The 25073-nt window shown below is 37.1% G+C and overlaps 1 protein-coding gene across 1 annotated transcript; it reads right to left on the reverse strand.

Moving 5' to 3' along the window:
• Nucleotides 1-1659: 1659 nt before the first annotated feature.
• On the reverse strand, nucleotides 1660-23976 carry IQUB (IQ motif and ubiquitin domain containing). Its single transcript, XM_071741015.1, has 12 exons — nucleotides 23773-23976; nucleotides 23209-23245; nucleotides 22460-22621; nucleotides 22179-22354; nucleotides 21773-21928; nucleotides 19705-19915; nucleotides 16112-16287; nucleotides 11768-11938; nucleotides 10087-10263; nucleotides 7694-7942; nucleotides 3924-4109; nucleotides 1660-2187 (listed from the first exon to the last, which is right to left on the reverse strand). The coding sequence occupies exons 1-12, from the start codon at nucleotides 23974-23976 to the stop codon at nucleotides 2020-2022; spliced, it is 2073 nt and encodes a 690-aa protein (XP_071597116.1). The 3' UTR covers nucleotides 1660-2019.
• Between the last annotated feature and the right edge of the window lie 1097 nt (nucleotides 23977-25073).

Below are 25073 nucleotides of genomic sequence, written 5' to 3' on the forward strand. Positions count from 1 at the left end.
AGTTCTGGGCTCCCTGGTTAAGAAGAAGAGGGAACTGCTGGAGAGGGTACAACAAAAGGCTTCAAATATGATTAGGGGAACAGAACATCTCTGTTACGAAGAAAGGCTGAGGGACTTGGATCTTTCTAGGTTGGAGAAGACAAGGGAGGAATCCTATCAACACCTGTAAGTACTTAAGGGGTGGGTGTCAGGAAGGTGGCACCAGTCATTTTTCAGTGGTGCCCAGCGACAGGACAAAAGGTAACAGGCACAAACCTGAACATACAAAGTTCCATCTAAACATGAGGAAGGACTTCTTTGAGGGCAGCAGAACACTGAAACTGCTCGAAGTCACCACCCATGGAGGCAATCAAAACCCTCCTGGAAGCCATCCTGTGTTACCTGCTCTAAGTGAACCAGCTCTGGGAGTGGAATTGGACTAGATACTCTCCACAGGGCCCTTATACCCCTAACATTCTCTGATTATGTGACTTGACAATTCCATACTTTTTAAATGGATGACTAGTGCTCAACTCTACTATTACAGAGCATTTTCATAGGGCAAAAGCTTTCACACCATTTCAAAAATTCCACTGCTGGCACATGCCACTTCTTTTACAAGTTTATACTCAAATGCTGACACACCCTGGACAAAAAGCTGAAGTGATTTAAGAGGTTCTTTGTTTCTTACATCCACAATGGCCAAATGGAAGTAGTTTAATGAAAACAAAAGAGAAGGTAACACAGGGAGAGTTAAGAAAGAAAGGTATACTGTTCCTGTCTCTTTCCAGCTGGTAATATCCCAAAAACTAGACTCTCCCTTAGCTTAAGCTGTGTTTGCACACATGCATCAATCACACAAAGTGGTGAGACAGAGCACAAGTCAGTGGCTAAAGTCTCCATACTCTGCCTTATAGAAGCAGTCTTATAATTTAACAGATTGTTTTCTCTTGGATGTCTCTTGTAACAAGGACAATTTACAGTGCAAGTCAGAAGGACTATCTAGAGATGGTTGACTAAAACAAGTACCATCCATTTTGCATGCAAATTTGGTCCTTGAGCAAGAGGTTTTGGAGCAAACACAGTACTACAGCAACATACTAAAGAACCCCTTCCCCTTTTCAAATTATATATACAAATGTAGGCTCTTAAAAAAAACTAAACTAAAATAAAAATTCCATTATTTGGATTGTTATCCACATGAGGAGCTGACCAAGAGCTTTAGACGGTGATTGTCACAGCAAAACCACAGGTTGAAACCACCTCTGCAACAGAAGTTTCAAGCAGAACTTTGCAGTTTTCTATAGGATATTGAGTGTACACCAGGTAATATTTTTCTCTGAAACTATAACCAAACATAAACATGCCCGAATAAGTTTATGGAGAGAATTGACTTGCACTTTAAATAACACAAGTTCCTTAGAACACAAACATGTTGCAAACAGTTTGCACTGAGTATTTCAAATCACGTCTGATTTACAATGTCAAAAACTTAGTTACAATTGCATGCTGGCAGCTCCACTATGACTATCAAGTAAAGTTATTATTTTGCACAAATGTTTGCAAGGCAAAGCATCTGTATTTGGAAGGACATAAATTCTGTTGTTCTGTAGGAATTAGGGGTTGAGGGTTTGTCTGCCTGATATGCTTAGAATCAGAGAAATAAATGTAGTACAGTGCTTATAGTATTCTATTTTTAATTAAAAGATGACAAAGAAATATCTCAATTTCCCCAACAGGAATAGTACAGACAGAATGTTCCAGACAACACAGGCTTACATGGAAAGAGTCACTGCTCTAGAAATGCAGAATTTACAAAGCTCATCAACATTTTACTTTTTAAATAATGAGGTTACAAAACATAAAATGGAGTTCTATTGACTGGTCAAGGTCAATTTATTTTTATTCTCAGAAGTTAATTGTATTACACAGATGAAAATAAGGATACTGATGAAAAGGTATGTTTCTTTAAAACCAAGGAAATTGTATTGATCATTAATTCACTTAACTTACTTAACTTCAGTTAACTTCGAGCAAGAGTTATGTTTTTGGACGAGTACGAGGAGGCTTACCAATTAAAAATCTATTTGCATTAGCCTGATTGTCACTCTTATGCAAAAAGGATGCCATCACTGGAATCTGAGCAAAGTAGTTTTTTGCCCGGATATGTTTATATTTTATTCTGTGAATAAATGCAGCTTCATAAGCCTGAAAAGAAAAAAAAAATCAAAATCCTACTGAATATCGAGCAATCTACACCATGTTTCATATTTTAGACATCATAAATAGTCACCCTTTAATAAATTAAGCCAGATATCTTACTCCTATATGATATACAATGAAATATGTTGTACATCTATACTGCTACGTTATGGCCCAATAGTGTAAATAAATAACCATTCCTTGTGAAATATTAATCACCTTTTAAAACCAGAAAATCTTCTGGCCTTTTAGAATTTCTTTTTAGATAAAACATTTGTACTTAACTTTGAAAATTAACTAAGGCAGTGCTTACAAAATCAACATTTGCAAGGTGACGACTACATAAGAATCGGTAATAATTTACAAATAACCATGGCAGCAAACATTTTGCAGCATTTCATTCAGCCTTTGTGTTCAGTGGTGACATCTTCCTAAATTTCTAGTTTTTATTAGTGGTTCAGATGACGTAATAACTAACTAGATTATTTAGCTGGAAAAGCCTTTTGCTATCCCTGTAGTCATAGTTATGAATAATTCCTATTTTTAAAAAGTGCTTAAGAGGCCTTTTTTTTTGTTTCAGTGAATGAGAAGCAATGATTCAACTAACAGATTCTAACTTCACCTCAGTCTGCTTTGGCCATTACCAGTGAAGAATGGTGATTCCTCAGAATGTAGCTGATCCACACCTGGTTTTGTAGCCAGAGCTAAGTGAAAATACCTTATGATTTTAGGTAGGCTTGTGCACCTTACCTGTTCCTCTTCTGGCATAACTCCTACCTCCAATAAAGCTCTGTACCTAATCAAGTTAATGGCATCTCTTTGAATATGACATCCAAACTTACAAAGTTAAACCAGAGAAGTGTGTAATTGGAATCTTTGTCTGCCATGATGCTAGTAACATGAATTTATGGATGCAGAGAAGTATCATTAGATTCAGATTGTGTGAACAGTCTTGTTGACTGAAATTTAGTCAGAGGAATCTATAATAAAGGAGTTTCCAGCTTGGAAGTGATTTAAGGTTTTAACGCTAATGCTCACATAAACATGTGTCTGCTTAAAGACACAATTTATCTATCCAATTTATGCTATCCAAAAATACCATGGATAGCATAATCCCATTCCCTGACTCATATATTTCAAACCTAAAGGAAACTTTTCATTTAGAGAGCATTTTTTTTTCTCTGTCAGTTTAATTATTGAATTCTCTTAAAGACTTCCAAAAAGAAAGGCAATGTAAAAGTTAAGTTGCATGTTATGCACACATATCATGTAATAAATTTAATTAACTCCCCAAACAACAGGACACTATACAACAATGTCCTCAGATCACTACTTCCATAAATCAACAGCCTAAAGGTGAAAGGCTCAGTAATCCATTGCTAACTGCAGGCCAAACACAGCTCACAGAATTGTCCCATGCCTTAAAAAATTCAATGAGGGGGATATTTACCAGACCACCATGTTTAGATAAGGAACTTGGGGGGCATGGTGTAAAAACATACAATTTCAATTATTTTTAAAAATCTTAAGTTTTTTAGCACTGAACAGAATTTAGGCTTTTCTTACTTAATTGCAAACTGTAAGATTACGTTATCAGGATAATAAAATGACATCTACATAAGAAAGTAAATGGAGGCAAAGCTTAATATAACAAATAATAACTGGCCAAACATAATAAGTCACAGGATTTTACTAAAACATATTGTAAATATTCTAAAAAAAATAAGCCCATCAGATTTTACCTCCTGAAGGTTACACAGCTTAAGATGTGCATCTGCCTCATCCTTAGTGAGGAGAATAGTGTTCCATGGAGACCACTCTTGCTGCTTATCCCATCTGATCATAACCAAATCATAGATGTCACTGCAGGCACTGAGAGCTGACTGACAGTTCCATATAGTCTCGATCATATAGTGCAGATCATGAAGCTGAAATGGAAAACAGACTTAAGAAGAAAGAAGCATGGTTCACTCCACAACAGCAGCATTGGAACTGTAATAATCCAAATTAAGTTTTGAGTGAAAAAATTTTCTATGTGTATGTCACATTATCACTGGATTAAATAATATCCAGACAGGTACATCTTCCTTAGGCATGGTGTGGAAATTAACTGCATTTTTCCTGTATCATCCATAAAATATTACATTCTTATTTTGTCTCTGCCAATGGCAATTCATATCTTCTCTTAAGACTGCTTAACTGCTTTTATAAAGTGTCTTAAATCTCATAGCTTTTCTCACATAGAATACTTAATTAAGCCTGTTCAGACCTTTTTGATTAATAACAATAATACATCTATGTAATTACCGAGATGACTACACCATCTCATTCCCAGGTTCAGAATTAATGTTATTCTCTAAATGACATATTGGACTACTAAAGTACTTAAAGTTTACACATAATCAGAATCATTGGGCCTGGAAAATGAGAGAAATTAGGACAAGAAAAACTCCCACCTATGACAAACCCCAAAGCACAGCCTGTCTGGCTTTGTTCCTTTCACTGCTGTTGACAGATGAAGAGTCTGTTGTGCTCAAGATGCCATTTCTCATTTTGCCAAATGAGGTTATAGGATCAGGTAGCTATACTACAATATTAACAGTATAATAGTCTGTTTGTAAACTCTCTCTAGTGCAGGAAGGACTTTAAATGTACTTTTAACTTATGCCTGTGGTTAATTTACATCAATCTTAATTTGTTTAATTTAGTACTTGTCTTTTGAAAGCACTAATAGATCTTGATAAAGAAAGCTTCTTGATTGAAACAATAATAAATATGGGTTGGTAGTTTGGTAAGTTTTTCAGTCACCCTCCATTGAATCGTCTCTATATAAGTAATGGAAAATTATTAGAAAATTTTTATCTACAGGAGTCTTTAAACAACAGACTTCTGAACAGGTTTTCCTCCAAGCAAGCCAGCTGAAGAAGCCTCGTCTCTCTAAAAAGAAATCTTAATTGATTAAATACTGGTGTTCGCATGTTACTTACTGAATTCCTGACAAAGGATGAATAAAAATATATCACTAAAGTGCTTTAGTGAAATGCAGCCTATGTATTCTCATCCATCTTGCTTCCAAAATCTAGGAGCCCATGTAAATTCTTGTCAGGAAAAATACAAGATAAACACTGGGTTTAGAACCTCCATTTGTACTAAGTCTGGGTGTAGTGGCTATGCTATACACCTCAAAAGTTACCAGAACTTACAAAAGTCTATACTGAGGTATATGAGTCTATGTAGAACAAATTCATAATTTGACTCTTCCTTTTTCCTGGATTTTTTTTTCTGTCTGAAAAATAGACAACAGCTTGTTCAATGTTAAACCTTCTCTGGAATTGGGGTAGAGTTTGATTTAAGAGACTTCTTCTGCACCTGCTGAAGGTAACCATGCGTTTTGCTGTGACATTTTACAGTTAATTAATTTCAAATGATGCTTCCCTCCTGCCCCCTTAATAATTTGTTCTACACCCAGAAGAAATGTAAATGGACTTAAGTGCTGTTGTCTGACAAATTGTGAGCAAGTACCACTGCAAGTTCAGCAGCTGAGACCAGGAAACATGGCTAGGCAGCAAACCAATAAAGCAGTTGAACACATTTGTAACTTCAAATTAATATGACATTCCTACTAGGATGTTGCTCATCAAGAAAAATCAAAGCACTAGTATTTACCATTAGCTCTAAAGAGCATGGCATAGTCATACCCTTTGAAAAAGTAAAAGCCAGACCCAGGATGTGACACATTTGCTGAACTAGTTTTTTTTATCAAAAAAAGGTCTTTACCTGCTGTAAGCACAATTTAGTCGAGACACTGTAATTCTCACCAATTGCTTTTTGTCTTTTAAACGTTAGCAGCACTCATACAGGTGGTCAGCCCACACACAGTTAGAATAAGTGTGCAATAGAAGTGAAGAAAAATTTTTTATCTTCCCACAAAAGTCTTGCATCTCTCCACAGACAATACAATCAGAGCCAGTAATGGTACTGCAGTGGGCAATTAATCAAGCTGTCATAACTGCAGCAAAAGCCTTTTCACTGCACCCAAATAATTTCTAGATGCGTCAGAGCTCTCTTCTCAATGTAAGTGAAGTGAGGGACAGATACTCGTTGAGAGAAAAAATCTAATGATTTAAGGAAATGTTAGGAAAAACTTGAGCTAGTCAGTGATTTAGGATACAAACCTCTGTTGTTTAAGAATTTACAACTCTAAAGAGAAGTACTTGAAGTTAATTTGGATTAAAATTACACAGTATCTTGACATGTTGCAGTGCTACATCCACACATGGAACTACAAGTGAGGACTTTCGGTGTCTACAGTTCAGAACCAGTAATGTTTCAGTGCATCAGAGGCCACCAGCCATCATCACAGGTGATGTAATGGGAGAGATATCCAAAAGAGTTTGGAGGATGTCTACATATTAGGATAAACTAAGTTAGATAAAGACAAAAAACTTTTCAATTTAAGTGAAAACTAATACGGATGAGCAACTACAAAATTCAGATTTTTTGATAAAGTTTCTTAGCATAGGCACAATAATTAAAGAATTCTAATCTTCCTTTGGCAGCTGTGCCAACCATGGCATGGCTTGTTTTGGCAGCACTGGGATTTTAATGACTGCTTTTAGTTTGCTTGGTTGTGGTTTCAGACATACTGACAATACAGCTCAAAAGCTGTTCTATTAATGTTCATGCTGTAGAGATTTTTATTTCTACATCTCAGAAAGTTCAAGTAAATCTCGGCTGTTCGGTATTTTCAATAAATAACACTTTGCAGTTACTTCAGATTTTAAACCTTCTGAGTAATACTGGATATCAAATTCTTTTGTTGACAGAATAAGTAGTAACAACTGAAAGAATTTGGTGAAAAAAGGCAAGTTTTTCTTTTAACTGATTGTCCCAGTAAGGATTAGTAAGAAACATGAATTATTTAGAAATACTGCAAAAGATTATTACAGATGATGGAAAATGTTTGGAAAATACATAGTGAATCCCTCTCCTAATAAATGCAATACAGTAAAACTTGCAACTATACAAATACTCTACTGACACAGAACAGGAATGTCAACACCTCAGCTTCTTTGTTTCCTCTGAGAATGTGAGAAAGAGTTTTATTACTAAAACAGTCCAAATAATGGGGCTTAAAATGTTTTCTAGTGTTATGCCTTGAACAATATTACAGTCACGAAGCATTATTGTTGCTTTACAGATGATGCCAGTTTCTTTAAGCAACAGGATGGCCAGAACCAGAAGAATCTGGATCATCTGATTCTTTGACCTGTCAGCTAGTCTTCTACCTTCTTTTAATATATGGGTGGTCTGGTAACCATTTTTGAAAGTATAGCTATCCTTCAGGAGCTTAAATGCTTCCTTATGGCATGGAACAACACATATCACAGGAAGAAGCTTCTGTGGGTTTTAGACTATTTCTCTACCTGTCAAAAATATACAGAAAATAAAGGAAAAACAATATAGAATTGTAAGTAGTTCCCATTATTAGCAATAAACTTTCACGCAGTACCTGAACTAAGAAAACAATTTTAGAATCATCCCCATAATCAACTTCAGACTTTCTGAGATTTTCTAGTATAGGTTTGTACTTCGAAAAAGCTTTTCGCTGGTGAGCCTCATTTTCAAGCCTGTAACACGAGCGACATTTGCCAATGGTGCGAGAATTTGCAGGAATAGGAAACTCTGTAGATGGGAAATAATTTTCACAACCATGACAGAAGTGAACATTTTTATAAAGCTTTAAGGGATCTGGTGGAACCTAAAAGATAAAAAAAAAAAAAAAAGTTATTTTACCACAAAGTATCTCTGTATTAGTTATGCATCACCCTAACTCTAATGGAATATGTTTTAGATATATTCAGGCAAGTATAATAATATGAAAATGCCAGTAATATTTATTTTAAAATACCCAATAATTTGTTGAGGCTTTTTTAAAGGAAGACCAAAAGCCATTCTGTTTTCTTATTGTACTTGATAAAACCAGTTATACAAATCAGTCAATCAATTTTTAAGGCATAAGATCCTGGACATTATGCTCCAGTGGTCTTGCTGGTGGTTTTATGTACACTGACTGCCACCTGTTCTGGAAAGATGACAGCACAGAGATATGAGAAACTAGTTCTTCTGCATTTAATTTTTCATATAGAATCTGCCCTTAGTATCAAAGATAAAACTCTGAGATTATGAGCATATTAGTATTTTTGCACGAGAATATAAAACCATCAGAACCACGTGTCCAGAAACAATATACAATAATAAACAAAATACAATAATGACCTCCTCACCCTCATACTGCATCATCACTTCAGTAAAGAATTTAATGTCATCTGTGCACAGGGCCCAAGTCTGCAAATAGGTAGTTTGTGCAGGCTGTGCAGCTACCTGTTGCAGTCATATGCCTTTTTTTGAAAGTACCCCGAGGATTTGGTTGCCTTGACTATTAGTGAACTATCATAATTGTTATGGTTTAAAGGTTACAAGATCCAAATACAACTGATAGGTGCAATTTATCCTTCAACTCAAGGTACAGTTAACTAAAAGCCACAGAAGGCAAAGATCTCCCATCTCCAGCCTCTGCTGGAGTTACTCATCTAGGTAACTCTATTCATAAACCCAGTGTAAAATAACTGCTGGATGATTCTAAATCACACTAACATTTACTGACAGATTCTCTTCTCATAAGATACTACCAACAATTTAAGAGGAATCCTGTTCCGATAGATGCAGAATACCCACTGCTACCTAAAGCAACAATGTATGATAGTGAATCGTATTTTTAATTTTAATCTGTAGTAGAAAAAAATGCACAAACATACAATCACACAACTTGAAAGATGTCACCACTATCTCTATAGTTATATCTTCCTTTCTGGACATGTGGGATGCTGCCTCTTCTTCAGTGGGAAAAAGACAATTGCTCTCTCTGGTAAATCCCCATTTGGTATTACAATTTACTGTTACCATCCTTTAAGATTTACCATTTTCAGATTTATTATTCCATACATAGTGTTCCTGAACTCACTCTGTGGCTCTAGCTATGTGTCAGCTTCTTATAGCCATGTCTAAGCCACATGCTTCATATACAACTATGTAAGCTTATTTGTGTGCAGTCTATGTACTTAGCTGATTGACAGCTGGCTGAACAGGAGTCAGCGGTGTGCCCAGGTGGCCAAGGAGGCCAACACTGTCCTGGCCTGCATCAGGAACAGCGTGACCAGCAGGACCAGAGAGGTGATGCTGCCCCTATACTCAGCCTTAGTGAGTACACCTTGAGTAGTGTGTGCAGTTTTGGGCACTGCAGTATAAGGAGGACATGGAGGTGCGGAGAGGGTGCAGAGAAAGGCAGCCAAGATAGTTGGGGGTCTGGAGAACAGGTCTGAGGAAGAGAGGCTGAGGGAACTGGGGCTGTTCAGCTTAGAAAAGAGGGGGCTGAGGGGAGACTTCATTGCTCCCTACAACTAGATGAGAGGAGGCTGTAGTAAGACAAATGTTGACCTCTTCTCTGTGGTGACCAGTGATAGGACAAGAGGAAATGGACTCAAGTTCTGACAAGGGAGGTTCAGGTTGGGTATTATAAAAATTTCTACACAGAAAGAGTGGTTAAACACTGTAACAGGCTGCCCAGGGAGGTGGTGGAGGTATCATCCCTGGAGGTATTCAAAAGACAGTTAGATGAGGTGCTACAATAGATGATTTAGTGCTTAGGGGTTGTAGGGATGATGGTAAGGCTTTGCCAACCTTGATGATTCTATGGTTCTACTTGCTACATTTTACTTACTTACATTTACTTACAGCAATTCTACAGAAGTTTTTTTTTAAAAAGCTTTAATTGTCTTCCACTTCCCTTCTCCACAATACTTAATTTAAGGGCCATTATGTCAGACTGCAAAATAGGAAACATACCTTAAGTATCCTAGCGACTTCAGGGTTAACCTCCGGAATTTTAACAAATTGAAGAAATAATGTACAAATTCTTTTCCTCAGTCCTTCTAAGTTGCATTCTTTCACTTCTCTTGACATAAGATCAAATTCCCTGTCAATTAATTCCAGAATTTCTTGTGTTAATTTACATTCATGTTCCTGAAAGTAAACACAAAGGAAAAAAAACACAACTACACAACAATAAGGAAGCAAACAAACAAAATTATTCTAATGCTGGTATGAAAGCTAATTATAGATTCTTTGCCATCCATCACTCATAGCTCTGCATACACACCTAAGAATATGTTCATATAAGAACCCCTTAGCAAAACAACCTCCAAGGAATATAATATAAAGAACTACAAAACTGGTAAGGCTTAAAGATCCTGCTTTAAGATGCCTGTATATGTATGGAAGCTGTAAGAAGCTTTAAAGCTGTAGGCATTAAAAAATGCTAAGCAGAGGCACAGAACACATGCAAAGTTTTCAGTTTCCAAAAGCACCAAGAAATACCTTCCTAAGAGGATTCCTTTGGGCTAAGTGATAGGAGTTGTAATGTATATACACAGTATATATAATGTATATACATTACATATACCCATCTTCTGGGAGGCCGTACATGCTAATGTACATACCTGCATATGTAATGTATATACACAGTAGATGCTTATATATATATAAAAATAAAAAATAAACTTCAGAAAATCCCTCAGGCAACAAAAAAATTTAAAATCCACAAGCCAAACGGCATGGAGGATTTCATGAGTATGCTTGGAAAGTAGTAATTTCAATATCTCAAAGGGTTAGCAGGAGATTCTCCACAGAGAGGTAAGAGATGAAGGAGGTCTGTGTTTTCTCACCTAAAGCAGAGTGCTAATTTACAGAAATTCTACAATAGCTTTACTTTAGCAATACTGACTTGCATTAAGATGAGCAGTAGTCTGTAAAATACCAGTGCTCCCAATCCTATATTGACTTCAGATCAAATTCTGGTGCTTCCAAAGAAAGCAGCAAGATGATAATTTGTTTTATTCTAGTTTGATGTCAACAGTGTCATCCTGAAAGTACTTTGACACTTATTTTATTTTATTGTTTACATAAATAAATAAATAACCCAAACATGAAAGACTGAAAGAAATGCAGGAATTCGGTGGGAACGTTGGCAGAAACACTGAAGGTGACAAGCAAGGGGCAAAGGAAAAGGAAATAGAACAATATTTACTAGCCATAAAACTGGTAATCTAAACCAACAGAGAGATAACGTTCTAAAGTAACATTTCAAAGAAGTCAGGAAAAAAGAATAATAGCCACATACATCTCTGCCATGTTTTTCATCAAGTTGTTTTTAGTATGAAGCTAAATTCTGTACTATGTATTGTACTATGTATTACTATACAACCCCCTAAAACTACAGGGTTAAAATTCTAACACCACTTCAAGAAAAATGTGCACATCATAAAGTGAAGTATGAATTTTGAGTGTATCTGGAATGCAAATTACACTCTTGTGCCAGGCAGCACACTGGGCTTTCTCATGCTGCCAGCTGATCATCCTGGCACCTGTTTGCCAGAAGAAGCACTGCTTATGTGTCAACACAATTAAGTCACTGTATCTTTGGGAAGTACAGCTTCAAACTAAACATAAACTGAAAAATCAAACATACCTTCACTGTACTTCTGACTGTTAACAGTACAGCTGTTCTCTCATCTTTTGGGAGGCTGTACATGGTAATGTTGCGGTAGATTTCAAACAGTTCTCTGGCCCGGAGCGTGTACTGTGTATCCATTACAGTGATTCTTCCATCATACGCCTTCCATCTCTTAGGCTGGGAACACTTCAGAAACAATTCATATAATTTTGAGCTATTACGATCTGATCACCAGCTGAACAAGTGCATTAGGTTACAACAAGTTTCATCAGAGCAAATAGGGACTTAATATTAATGCTTGACTATTAAAAAAAAGGGTAATTCTATCGTCAATATGTGGACAGTACCTTTTCCACCAGAGCAAGTATCCAATTGCACCCTTTATTTAAAATTTCAGATCATTAAAATTTTGACTTACAGTATATTAAAAATAAGTAATCTCTTACAGGGATATGCTCTAGTTTAAGGTGAGTTTACTGATACAGTGTTAGAATACATTTCCTCTGTGCTTCATCTTGCAGTCATAAATCCCTCAAAACTATCAGTAAAAAATCAATGGGACTGTTGACTGTGTAAAGATGGTAAATTTAAGGCCTCAGGGTCTACAGTAATACAGAATATCTCTGGGGAACTGTTCTATTTATGCTAGCTATACAGAGGGATAGAAGGCATAGACTTTAAAGCTGTCTAAGGCAAAGCATGAGTTTAGAGCTTATCAGATACTTCAGCTGGCTTCTTCTTTGCTAACTGAACCACATGCCATACTCCTACTACTTCAACTGCCTCTGCACATCCTTAACATCTGCAGGCAGTGAGAAGTTACATGGTGACTGCTGCCCTACTCCCTTTGAAAAGGTTGAGAATTCTCTTATTTCTAGGGGACTGTGTTTGGTTGCAAACTACGTATTTACATAGGGGACTAATTCACTTGTGGAGGTAGGTATCTAAATACAGAAGAAAAATGGTATTCAAAAGCCTCTCCCCATCATTACCTAACTCCACTCCCTTTCCTTAACTGGGACAGCTATTTGGAACCCATTTCACTGTATGTGGTACTCAAGTGTCCACAAACACTTGTAAACTTCACTTTGCAATAGTGGTGCAAGTTAACTACAGCAATACTTCATACATATCCAGCTTTCTGAATATGACCATTGACATGATCATTATTTTGACCAAATACACAGGCTTGTTATTGTCATTAAGACATAAAAATACCAAGAATATTATATGGTTCAATATGATTAGTTGTCATTGCAACCAAAACTGAGCTCTCCTCACTTTTAAATAAATAAATTATAAAGCTAGGTAAGTAAAAGAAAGACAAAATAATTGTTAAAAAAAATTAAAAAGAGGAATTAACACTAAATAACATGTAATAACATTATCAGTAGGAGTGAAAATGATCAAAAGAGATATTATCAATCTGAGGGTCACAATTTAGAGCCAAAACTGATTAAGAAATGCAATAGCAAAACCAGACATTACTAAAAAATAAAACTAATTCCTTAGCGAAATCTTCGAACTTCTGCAAAGCCAGAAAGAGGTTATTAAATCCCCACCAACTTAAAAAAACTCTATCATGCTGCAACTCCTCTGTATGGCAAACTGGCAAAAATTACTGTATTGCACAGAGCAGAGAATTCAGTTGCATGAAATTATTTCTGACAGAATCACAGAATCTCTTTAGTTGGAAGACACCCTCAAGATCATCCAGTCCACCACTTAACCATGTCCCTAAGGACTAGGGTCACATGCTGTTTAAATAACTCCAGGGCTGGTGATTCCACCACTGCCCTGGGCAGACTATTCCAATGTTTAACAACCCTTTCAGTGAAAAAAAAAATTCCTAATATCCAGCCTAAACATTCCCTGGTGTAGCTTGCATTTCCTCTGGTCCTGTCACACACCACCAAGGAGCAGAGGCTGTCTGTCTCCTTGCTCCGACCTCCTTTGAGGCAGTTGCAGAGAGTGATGAGGTCTCCTCTCAGCCTCCTCTTCTCCAGACGAAACACCCCCAGCTCCCTCAGCAGCTCCTCACAGGACTTGTGCTCCAGGCCCTTCATGAGCCTCATTGCCCTTTCCTGGACATGCTCCAGAATTTCTTTGTCCTTCTTATGGTGAGGTTCCCAGAACTGAATGCAGTATTCAAGGTGCAGCCTAGCCAGTGCTGTGTACAGGGGGACCATCACCTCCCTATTCCTGCTGGCCACAGCATTCCTAATACAAGCCAGGATGCCATTGGCCTTCTTGGCCACCAGCACACACTGATGACTCACATTTAATCAATCATCAACCAATACCCCCAGTTCCCTGTCCAACCTGCAGCTTTCTAGCCACATATCCCCAAGTCTGCAGCTTAACTCAGGGCTGTTATGACCCAAGTGCAGGACCTGGCATTATAAGACAGAAAGGTCTGGTTATTAAAATTAGGTTCTTCAGATAATTATATGAGGTAGGAGCCTTGGTATTCCACTCTGCAAATTACTCTGAACAGAGACCAACCATATTATAAAAACATTTAAACTATTAAAAGCAAGATATCACATCTGTAGCTTCTGTAATTGTTTTCTACTACTTCACAATAATTGGGCATTGATTAAAACAATTTTAAAAGACAAGAAAATCTGCATCTTTTTACTGAAAAAGAAAAAATAATGCAGAGATCTCATCAATATGGAGATTTCCAGTATTTCAGAAAAATCTCAAGTTCTCCAATTTCAGGCCTACATTTATGTATCCAAGACTGATGCAAGAAAACTTGAGTTTCAGATTTTTTTGCCAGCATTTCCTTCCCTTTTAGTCTGCTGGAAGTGCTGCAGAATTTTCAGTAATCCTGTTATCTCTGTTAGTGCAGAAGAAAGACCACTATAACTGCACACTGCTGGCAAGGCATGAAACCAGAAAAAAAGTACCTGAGGAGAGAAACGCACAAGTACAAACACAAAGGAAAAAAGTAAGTAAGAAAAAACATCATAAGATGGGTGCAGAAACAGCACAAGGCATGAAAGGTATGAACTGAGCAATATTTAATAATTGCACAAAGTCCTTTAAGAAAATATTAATTCTGTATAAAAGCTTAATCAAGTACTTCTTCAAACTACAACTTCTGAAGAGGAGCTCTGTGTAAGAAGAACTGTCTAGAATATGGAGCACATCCAACAAATAGCAACAGTTGTAGCAGCAATTGTAAAATGGATGAGGAGGTGCCTAAATTTATCAAGTTTCATATCACATTAACTATTGCAGCAAAGTGAAATGCTTGTAGTCTTCATTTGTGAAAGGTGTTAATTCAACTTAAACTGACACATGGACATTACTAGCTCAAATAAAATTACTAGCTCAAAAAATCAAAACTTGAAGGTTCAATAAATAACCAAATGACATAGGTATTTACCTAGCACTACAACAATAAATTCCATACTGCAGTTTAAAGTGTTCAAACTGCATTGTTACAATCATAACAAAGCATCCAATTAATTTCGACATTTCAAAACTATTTTTTTTTCTAAAGAAATGCAAAAACTGATACTTTCAGTACTTCTGAGTTAGGCCACTATGTCAACAGTTTAGAATAAGACTCAAACCCTCTAGCTGATGAAAACTTTAAAAATTTGCCTATTAGCTTCTCTTTCAAAAAATACTTAGTTTCACTAATCAAAACGAGTTACTAAGTGATTTTTCCATCTGTTATGTTCTCTTCATTGCTGCCTTTGGTGAAAATGTTTACTATTTCATTTAAACTTAAATGCAGACATTGAAGCAAGCATTTGTAAAATTAAACTGTAACACTGCAGAACAGATTAGATGACTCTTTTTTTTCTTCCCTCAGAAAATGTTATCCTTCAAGAAATAGATGTCATTTATTTTTCCAGTGAGCACATTAGAAAGAGCATAGTTTCATGCATTAAGTCTCACATCACCATAGTGCACCCACTATAAAATATATGGAATATCCTGATGCTTTATAGCCTCCAATTAACCATTCTGCATTGTTAGAATTTGAATCTTTACTTAAGAAAAAAAAAATAAAATACAAGACTGACCCACTTGGTGGTATTTTCTATATTATATACACAAAACTACCTGTATCTATGGTAAATGTCAGGTGACAGTCTGAATGATTCACTGTTAGTCAGTCAGTCATTCAGTCACAGAGCTAAGAAATCTCAGCTTGGAAAAAGGAATATACTGAACTGTGTTGACATCAACAATTAGATACTCTGGATACCTAAAATGTTAGCATTAACATGATTAACCATTGCTTAAGCTAGAAAAGTTACTTCTGGCAGGTAGCTTGCAGGTGTCTTTTCTGTATTTTAGTAGTCTTTTTGTTCAGCCTAAAATGACACTACTGACCTTATCGAGAAACTGAAATACTGCTTTTTGGTGATTCTCCTCATGTGCATCTAGTTTCTTTCTCCCAAATAAAGCAATAAGGTTTGCCTCTTCTTCCAGAAGTCCACAAAATGCTGCCTTTCTTTCAGCTCCAGTAAGGGTTCTGTTAATCCGTTCAGTCTCCTCCTGCTTCCATACTACAGATAAAAATATTTTGGGTACTTTAACATTATATTTTCTAGTGAAATGTCCACTTTCAGACTTAGTAAATAACGTAATTAATTCTCAATACTCATTAAAAGCCGGTTCTTGTGTTAGGGAATTGATTGCTAAGTACATTTTCAATAAATGCAAAATGGCCCAGAAATGTATGTAAATTGTACAGATGTTCTGTGGCAGTGTGTGCCTACATCAATTCCAATGCCAGCTTGTACTCCAAACTCAAAAACAGGTTAGGAAAAAAAGGAACTCTATGTGAAAAAAAAATTTAGCTCACGTGAAGATGTGTGACGAAAAGAGATCTTCACAAATTTGCATCTAAGATAACTAAACTCTTTGAGTCTCCAAAAAGTATGAGCAATAGGAACTTTTTAAACAATTGCTCATCAAAGTCACAAGAAAAGATACTATGGAGATCCTGTCAACAGATTAAGGACTGCATCTCACTGTGGTACCACTGGTGCTCAGTGCTGAGCATATTACTGCTTCTCCCTGCATAAATGAGTAAAATCTAAAGAAGCTTGAAGTTGACTGACAGTCATATTTAGCACTCCAGGTCTTACACGGAGTATTTCAGTGGTACCATCTTTTGCCATGCAAGGCAGATGAATGCAAATTAATGATTAGACAGTCAATGCTTTCCTCTTCTGTAACAGAACCCTCCAAGCAGAAGGAAGTGGCACGCAAACCACGAGATGGTAAATGACAGCACCACATGAACCAGAGCACGCTGTGCAAGAGTCTGGTCTTCTGACTCTTAAGAGTCAAATCACCAAACCACAGGTACCTGCTGCACTTTTAATCTTCCATTAGAGTACTTAAGGACAAAACATACAGATGTATACATATGTGTCTCCCATGCCTTCTTTTGTAGTACCCAGTTTTTGACTTTTACTGCTGATACACAGACTACGTGCCTTTATAGAAATCTGTTGGTAAAATCAAACTGTATTTACTGAGTAGTCATTTCCTTTGCATCCACTGTAATGATTCTTCCCTTCCTTGAAGAGTCTGTTCCATTTCAAATACCTCTGGAGTTTTGAAGGGAATTTTACAAGATACAAAACTTCAACATTCCTGAATAATATCTCAAAGTGTTGTTACTGTTCCAGAACAGTTATGCAAAAGTGAAAACCAGTGTAAATTAATCCAGTATGTGATGCACAGTTACTGAAAAAGCCTAAAACATCCTGTTCCAGGTAAGATTAGAGGCAGGAGGAGAGAAAGAAGGAAGGTTTATTTTCTGCCTGTGGACTCCTTATCTGCAATACCTTATGTTTTCCTTTTTAAAATATTTCAATTAATTTCCTGAAGGCTCTCCAAGCTTTGGCATTAGTATGACAGCTGTTTGACAAGTTCTGAGTACCCAAAGATACTTCTAAATAAAGCTATGTCAGCAAACAAAAGCACTGAATAGAATTAATTGACATGAAAGTTTGTAAGCCTGAAGGGGGCAGCAACTTCAAAGGTAGAGCTAATAGGTACAGTAAATAATTTTGTATTTAGAGAAATGAAGAAGCTGTCAATTACTCACCTCCTGATTCACCATAGACATGCAAGCAAGTTAAAAACACTCCTCTTAAATTATCTTTTCTACAGGTAGAGATTTTACTCATTACAATTTTTATTCCAGTTTTTATAAGACATAGGTCATACTTCTCAATTAAAGAATATCACTGTATACAGATACACTGAATACATAGCTACATCTCATTTGCACCAGAGTCAACAAGTGAGTTTTTGTACCATCAAGAATTGCTTATACTGACTGACCCTGTAATAGTATCCCCTGTTGTGATGAGCAGCAATAACCTTCACAGATCTCTGGAGGACAATAGTCTCATTCTATTACTGTCACAATGATTTAGCTTGTGTAGACTGTTGACACTATAAGAATGCAAAAGTAGCTTCAGAGGCAGGTGGAAAAAAAATCTTCCTAGAACCACTAAGCTCTATCAGAATAAAAAGCATGACTGCAAGTCTCCATGTAGAGAAGCAACAAGTCAACAATGGTAAACAAAAATATAACAGAGAGATTGATACTAAACCATTCTTTTTAACCAAAAGTTAAAATTTTTGAAAAAAAGTTAAAAAGGTTCCAGGTTGCCTAGATATTAGGCATAGCTGAACATGCATAGCTGAATGTTTTCTTACTTGAGAATCCAATTACATTAAATTAAGCTAAAGGAGACACAACGAGAAGTTTTAAATCTAAAAATATTGGGAATACGTGAGCACTCATTCACAACTTTTAATTCAGCTTTGTTGTTTCTATTGCAGATAAAACTCTTCTCACTTTAAGAAACATTTTTTTCAGACTTTTCGTAGCACATTTGCTAGGAAGCAGTTTTTAATGGAAAATGTTGCAGGAAATCAGATACCAAATAGTACCATTTGCCATAAGTGGAGAGAAAAAAATTATAATTGGAATACCTTAGCTTTACCCAAGCAGAAACACATTTAAAAGGGCTTGTGAAGAGAAAAGCTACCTATCAATGAAGAAAAAGTGGGGTGGGGGGGGTACCAAAAGTACACTCAAATGTTGTTTTTTATTTTTTTACATTTGCAACATTTCTCTCCTGTTAAAGTTTTACATCACTTACCTGCAGTATTCACCTCATTTTTCCAAGAAAGCTTAGATGTACTTGCCTGTATTGGACACCATCCACTCCAACAGAAGTAAGACTCTCAGGATGCCTCATGGGCCCTCTAATTGATTGTTTTTAAATTTTGACAACACAGTTTTTGAAACATGGAATAAATTAGAAAGGAGAAAAACCACCAGTGGAAGACTAGGACAAGAAGAACAACCTCAGTCACATTTGTAAAATTCTGGGCAAAATTGTAATCCTTTATTAAAAATATCTGTATTAAGTAAGAAATTATGAATGTCAATACTAATTTATTCATGGCACTATTTTCAGCATTTTAAAAGCAGAGTAAAAAGATTAAAGTAACTCTGATTCAAAAAACCTAGTTCCTGTTCCTGTAGCTGAACCAAACATTAGAGATTAATTAAAAAATGGAATCATAAACTTGCCAAGTAGCACTGTTCTACAGCTGATCATTTCACTAAAACTGCACTGGTTTTGTCTGGAATAGAGTTTATTTATGTCATAGTAGCTTGATGGTGCTATGCTTTGCATGTTGATAACACAGGAATGCTTTAGTTATTGTTGAATGGTGATTACGTAGTGCCAAGGCCTTTTTTTCTACTTCTAGTAATATAAAAAAGTAAAATAATTATTTAAAAATGAAAGAAATTCCAGTAAGTAACAAAAACATAACAATAAATCAAAGAATTCTCTATATAAACACAAAAAACGGTAAGATTTTTTAAGAAACAAATTATACTATTTTGCTGATAAAGAGTATCCCTGTAAGAAAAAACTTACGTTCTAAATCATGGTAGAGTAGTTCAAAATCATCTGTTGTCTTAGGGTTCAGTTTTCGCTCATACTCCCTTCTCAGCTTTTCTTCTTTTTCTTTTTTTTTCCGTATTTCTTCTTGTTCCACCCATTCCAGCCATAACCTCTTTCTTTCCCTCAGATATTGTACAACATTTATAGCGTGCCAGCGACGGAAATACCTCTGTATTACTATTACCTATATGTACAACGATACCAAAGAATGGTGAATTTAAACCAAAACAAAATATTTTGTTCTTAACTGTAATTTTTTCTAGTTACTTGACCGGACTTTCTAAGATTTATCTTGTACTCAAACTAATTTAAATTTTACAAAAACAATAATGTGCTATTAGTCTAAGCACTAGTAGGATTACTCATTCAGGTTAGTGCATGAGTTTAAGCAGTGAGTACAGTGGAGAAACTAGGTTCAAACAATGAAGTTAAAATACAAACTACAACTACAAAATCTATTTTTCTTTTTCAAATGTCCCCTTAAAAAACATCTTTTGCCATGTATTGGTTTTACTCTTTTCAAATGCGTAGACAGATGCTCTCATCTTACTATCAATTTACACAGTGTCTAGATTAGGAATTTAGAATATATATGCAAAAGTTCTTTCAAATTTCTAGATACAAAAATCAACACACGCACACAAAATCAACTGCACTTTGTTTGTAAAAAAAAATAATAAAAGTGAAGGTACCAGTGCTGTTCTGACAGAACTTAAAAGGGAAAACTAAAAATTCCTCCCTCCAGTGCTGTAGCCACTGAAGGTCAGGGAAATGCCTAAAGTAAGCTACGGGAGGACAAGGCACAGCCCTGAGCTTCTGCCAGCCAAGTTAATGCTTGCACCACAAGCAGGTTAACTAGACCAATATCAGGAGCTAATGAACACTGTTCAGCATTGAAGGCTACCAAGCACAAAACCACACAAATACAGCTACAGTGTCCCTGGAGATACCTTAACCTCACGTTTCTGTTGAATAAATAAATCTTCAGCTGGTATTTCAATATGGAGCTACACTGCACTGTGTGAATCCATCAACAGGAACTAACATCGAGCTGATATCCTTCTAGTGTGCATTACAGATTAGCTATAGATGTAAGAGGCACTAATGACTGCAGCAGAACATACTGCTAGTCCTGAGGAAATGGTTGCTTATTTGGTTCCACTTCTACAAGACATTTATTGCTGTTGGTTGATATTGACTCAACACGATGTTCTTACAGAAAACTACTGCCAAGAAGATTACAAAACATCATGCCAACCATACTGATTCAATTATTCTACTTAGACACTTGGGGAATCAACTGCTTCTGCATTTTTATATACTCAATTTTAATCAATCAAATTAATAACCAGAGAATATACAAAGAAGTGCCCAGCCAAACATATTGTTGGGCATAGTTAAGTTAGACATGGAGTCACTGAATACGTGGATTTCAAAAAGCAATTTGGAATCCCTAAATGGAATCCTCTGCACACTGAATATACAGAATCTGTGACTGGAACAGCCTGCATGAGGCAACTCAATGAACCAGAAAAACCCCCAGGCCTGTCACGTGTGTCTGAACAGGTTCTACCTTATTGCCAAAGCAGGTAGCTTGGACACTATCCAAAATGGATCAGCTTGCCAAAAGAAACCTACCAAGTCTGTTAACAAAAACAACCCCAGAAAACACAAAACCCAGAAGCTGAATGCAGGTCTCCTAAATCCTAACCAATACTCCATCCCTTTGAGACTAAGCATTTGGTTCTTCCAAAGAGATAATGAGGATGCCATAGAGACAAACCTGTTTTAATCCCCCATGGTCTATATGCAACCTTAACTGTCACTAAAAGATAGAAAACTGTAAAAAACAAAATTCTTAATAGTTAAGAAATAAAAAGATCTGAAATGTCACTAAAAACACAGTTTCCACCATATCTGATGACTGAATGATTTGCAGTTCACTTTTAAATTCCCTCTTTGAATATTCTGAACACTCATTAAATACATAACCTCTGCAGTACTTTGTGTTACAGATTATTTCAAATAGATAAGAACTTACTGCTTCAAGTCTACGTTTATGGTATTCTTCTGCTGTAAAATACTTTCCAGGACTTATTAGTTTGTCAGTCGCATTTGACACATACAGGCCACGTTTAGTCATCTGTGTTGATGTTGTATTATTTGTTTGTTGTAGCTTATTTTTTTCAAAAACTGTCTGGAGAAAAAAATGTGTATCAGATTATAACAAAATAATCAGTTTTTTCCTCACTAGAGCAAGTGGCAAAATTAGCTATTTACAACAAAAATTTAAAACAAAAAAAGACTAGTGATATTCATACACTAAATACTTTCAATTGCACACTTATTTCTGATTTTCTCCCTCATTCCTACTGGAAGTATCTGTATCAACATTCTCTTCCAGTTGCCAAAAACAACATTCTAAGAAGAAACTACAAAGCCATTACCTGTGTTTCCCTACAAAATATCTCAATTCCTTTGTCGGGTATTTTTTTGGGAATCGTTTGTGATCCTGCATTATGAAATTCCACTCCTGTTTTCCTGTTCTTAAATCCACCCAGAAATGGTTTCTGATAGGTAGGTCTTTCAATTTTTACAACTACATCTTGGAACGAATCCGAATCTGTTAAAAGGGAAGTGCCAAGATAAAAGTACTGTTTATTTTAGTAAGAGATTGCTATTAGAGCACAATTATATATAACAACAAACATATAAAAATAGCCTTTACCTGTTTCTACTCTGACTGTTATGACATCAGGCATGTGGTAATCCTTTTGAACTGCTTCCCCAGGAAAATGTTCCTGATCAAGATGTTTCTCCTCAGACCGAACAGTTTCATCAAAGCCAGCCCTAGTCTTCTCAAGAGTTTCATTATCCTCAATCAAGTTTTCTAAAAATAAACCCAAAATTAATTCTTCATGAGCTTCTCAAAACAAAAAAGTAGCTCTTTCAAGTTGACCCTGAGATGGTTTTATTGAAACACTGCAACACAGAATAATCACAGATTTTTGAGCTGGAAGGACAGTCCACTTGAAAGCTGAAACAGTATTATGATATACTTTATATGGTGACAGTATTACATTAAGCTTCTTAAAGTCATTCATATTAAAATTTTTTAAAAGTTACAGTAAGTAAGCATGTTTATTTACAAATGCATAATTTAAAATCAGTTACCCATTTATAGAGCCAAATTAAAAAAAAAAAAAAAGTTACATAAACCTGCTCCCATTTAGACTTGATCTAAATGCATAAATGATCTATGCTTAGACTTGATCTAGAGCATACAATGACTGAATCACCATTGTCTTTCACACAAGACTTGATGCTGGTGTGTTTTTCAAAGATTATATTCTGAACCAGACCTACTTAATTCAAAGTTTCAGAATTTAATTCTTTTTGATTGAGAGTTAAAACTCTATCTGCCTTTGGCATAGTGGCCTTCATAAGTAGACCAAAGGGTTGCTTCTCTGCACTCACCTTGCTGGATGGGATACACTATGTTCTGCTCTAAGACCTAAAAAAATGGGACATCAAATTGGGAAGAGGAAATAGCAGAGGACACCCAGAATGCAGAAGTACAAGTGCAGAGCATGATGGAGTGCTTTGGAAAATGCAGAAGGCAAAGAAAATGGAAGGGTGGCAGGTGAGCTACAGGAGAATCCAAGGGAGGAAAAACAGTAAGGTGATTGCTATGATCTAGTCTAAACTGTTAGTAGCTCACATACTCCTGCATATATGCACTGCTATTTTGCAAATGTGTGTACAAAACACATATGCATACTCACACGTTTCTGGAAATTAAGATCTTCATAATCCTACATTATTATTCTACAAATTGCTACTTCAGCCTGAGATAAAGAATACTTTCCTCATAATTTCAAGCGTATTTTATATGAGAATTTAAAAAAACATTTCAAGACTAGAAACCAGAAAACATTAAGAGAATGAGAGTGTGGGCAGTGCAGGAAACCATACTCAAGCTGAAAAAACAAAAAACTGGAGAGCCCTGATGTGCAACACTTTGGGAACTGCTTTACCTACAACTGTCCTGTCTGACATATTCACTGGTAATACTGAGGTTTGAAAAACTTGCTCTTCCTTTTCTGAATCTCTTCTATCAGGTGCTTCTTGATTACCTAGTCCTTCTCCAGCTTGTTCCTGCTGCTCCTTCAGAGAAGACTGCTGCTCAGAGCCCTCCTCTGACAGTACCGTGCCTGAAACCAGAGGCTCCTCTGCTGGGTCCATCCTTTCCGAGGATGCAGACGGCTGTTCCGCTCCTGACTTTTCTTACAACTTCACAGCAACTATTGGATGTTCTTCCATTTCCTAAAGTACTAGTTGCATGCTTTAAACCTTTCTGCAAGAATAATCACAGTATCTATTAAAAATTGTATACATTTCTAGGATCAAACATACAGGTGGCTCTATTTTGAAAATCTCTTTTTGCATCTATTCTCAAATAGCCTATTTAAAGTAGCACGATGTCTTTGCTTCCACAGAATACAAGACACTTAACATCTCATCAAACACCAGTAACACTGCACAGCATCGCCAGCAAGCTGTCAGCATTAGGCATATAGATGATACAGATGGATATTTATATCTACAAATCCTTAATAATATTAGATTTACAGAGGAGTACTAGCCAGAGACAGTGCACCTTTAAGGATTTCCACGCTGCCACTCTAATGACATGGGCCCAAACCCCAAAAATAAAACAAAAACAAAATAACCAAACAAACGGGAAGACGCGCCGGGTAGCAGCCAGGTCAACGAGTGAGCCCTCCCGACCGCCCACCCTGGCGGGCACCACCGTGGCACACCCGCCCGGCCCCCGGGGCGCACAGGGCTCCGGACGGCTCCGGTCACACTCCAGCACATCGCTGGGGCCACCCCCCCAGCTCAGCCCGGCCCGGCCCCGGCCACGCACCCGTTGCGTCCCCCCGGGCTTCGGTGGCGCCTCCCGTCCCGGCGGCTGCCCGGGCCCTGGCGGTTGCTATAACAACCGGGACGGGGCCGCTCCCGCAGAGGGACGGGGATCCGGCGCATGCGCAGTGCGGTATGGGGGGGGGGGGAGGGGGGGGCGCGGCAGGTGAGGTGCGGGACAGGGTGCGGGGCCGCGCTGCCATACGCTCTGCAGGGACGAAGAAGGCCAAAAAGAGGGTGAAAGGACGAAGGCTGAGGGGCCTCCCTGTCTCCATCTTCCTCCACCGCGGCTAACGGAAGCGTCTCAGCACCTCAGAACGCAGCACCTGGAGCAGCTGGGCCTTGTGCCTCCCCCCCGGCCGCTTTCGGGTTGGCGACCGTGTTGGCACAACAGTGTTCCTGGCTGCTCTTGGCAC

Source organism: Heliangelus exortis, chromosome 1 (genome assembly GCF_036169615.1).
Source record: "Heliangelus exortis chromosome 1, bHelExo1.hap1, whole genome shotgun sequence".
Classification (NCBI taxonomy): Eukaryota; Metazoa; Chordata; class Aves; order Apodiformes; family Trochilidae; genus Heliangelus; species Heliangelus exortis.

Bases quoted from the DNA above. Each gene is read 5' to 3' on its own strand.
- IQUB (XM_071741015.1), bottom strand. From the start codon at position 23,976: ATGGACCCAGCAGAGGAGCCTCTGGTTTCAGGCACGGTACTGTCAGAG. The intron at 22,355-22,459 runs GTAAAGGCTATT...CCCTTTTAACAG, and splicing joins AACAGTCAGAGTAGAAACAG to ATTCGGATTCGTTCCAAGAT. The intron at 7,943-10,086 runs GTATGTTTCCTA...TTTATCTTTTAG, and splicing joins AAGTCGCTAGGATACTTAAG to GTTCCACCAGATCCCTTAAA.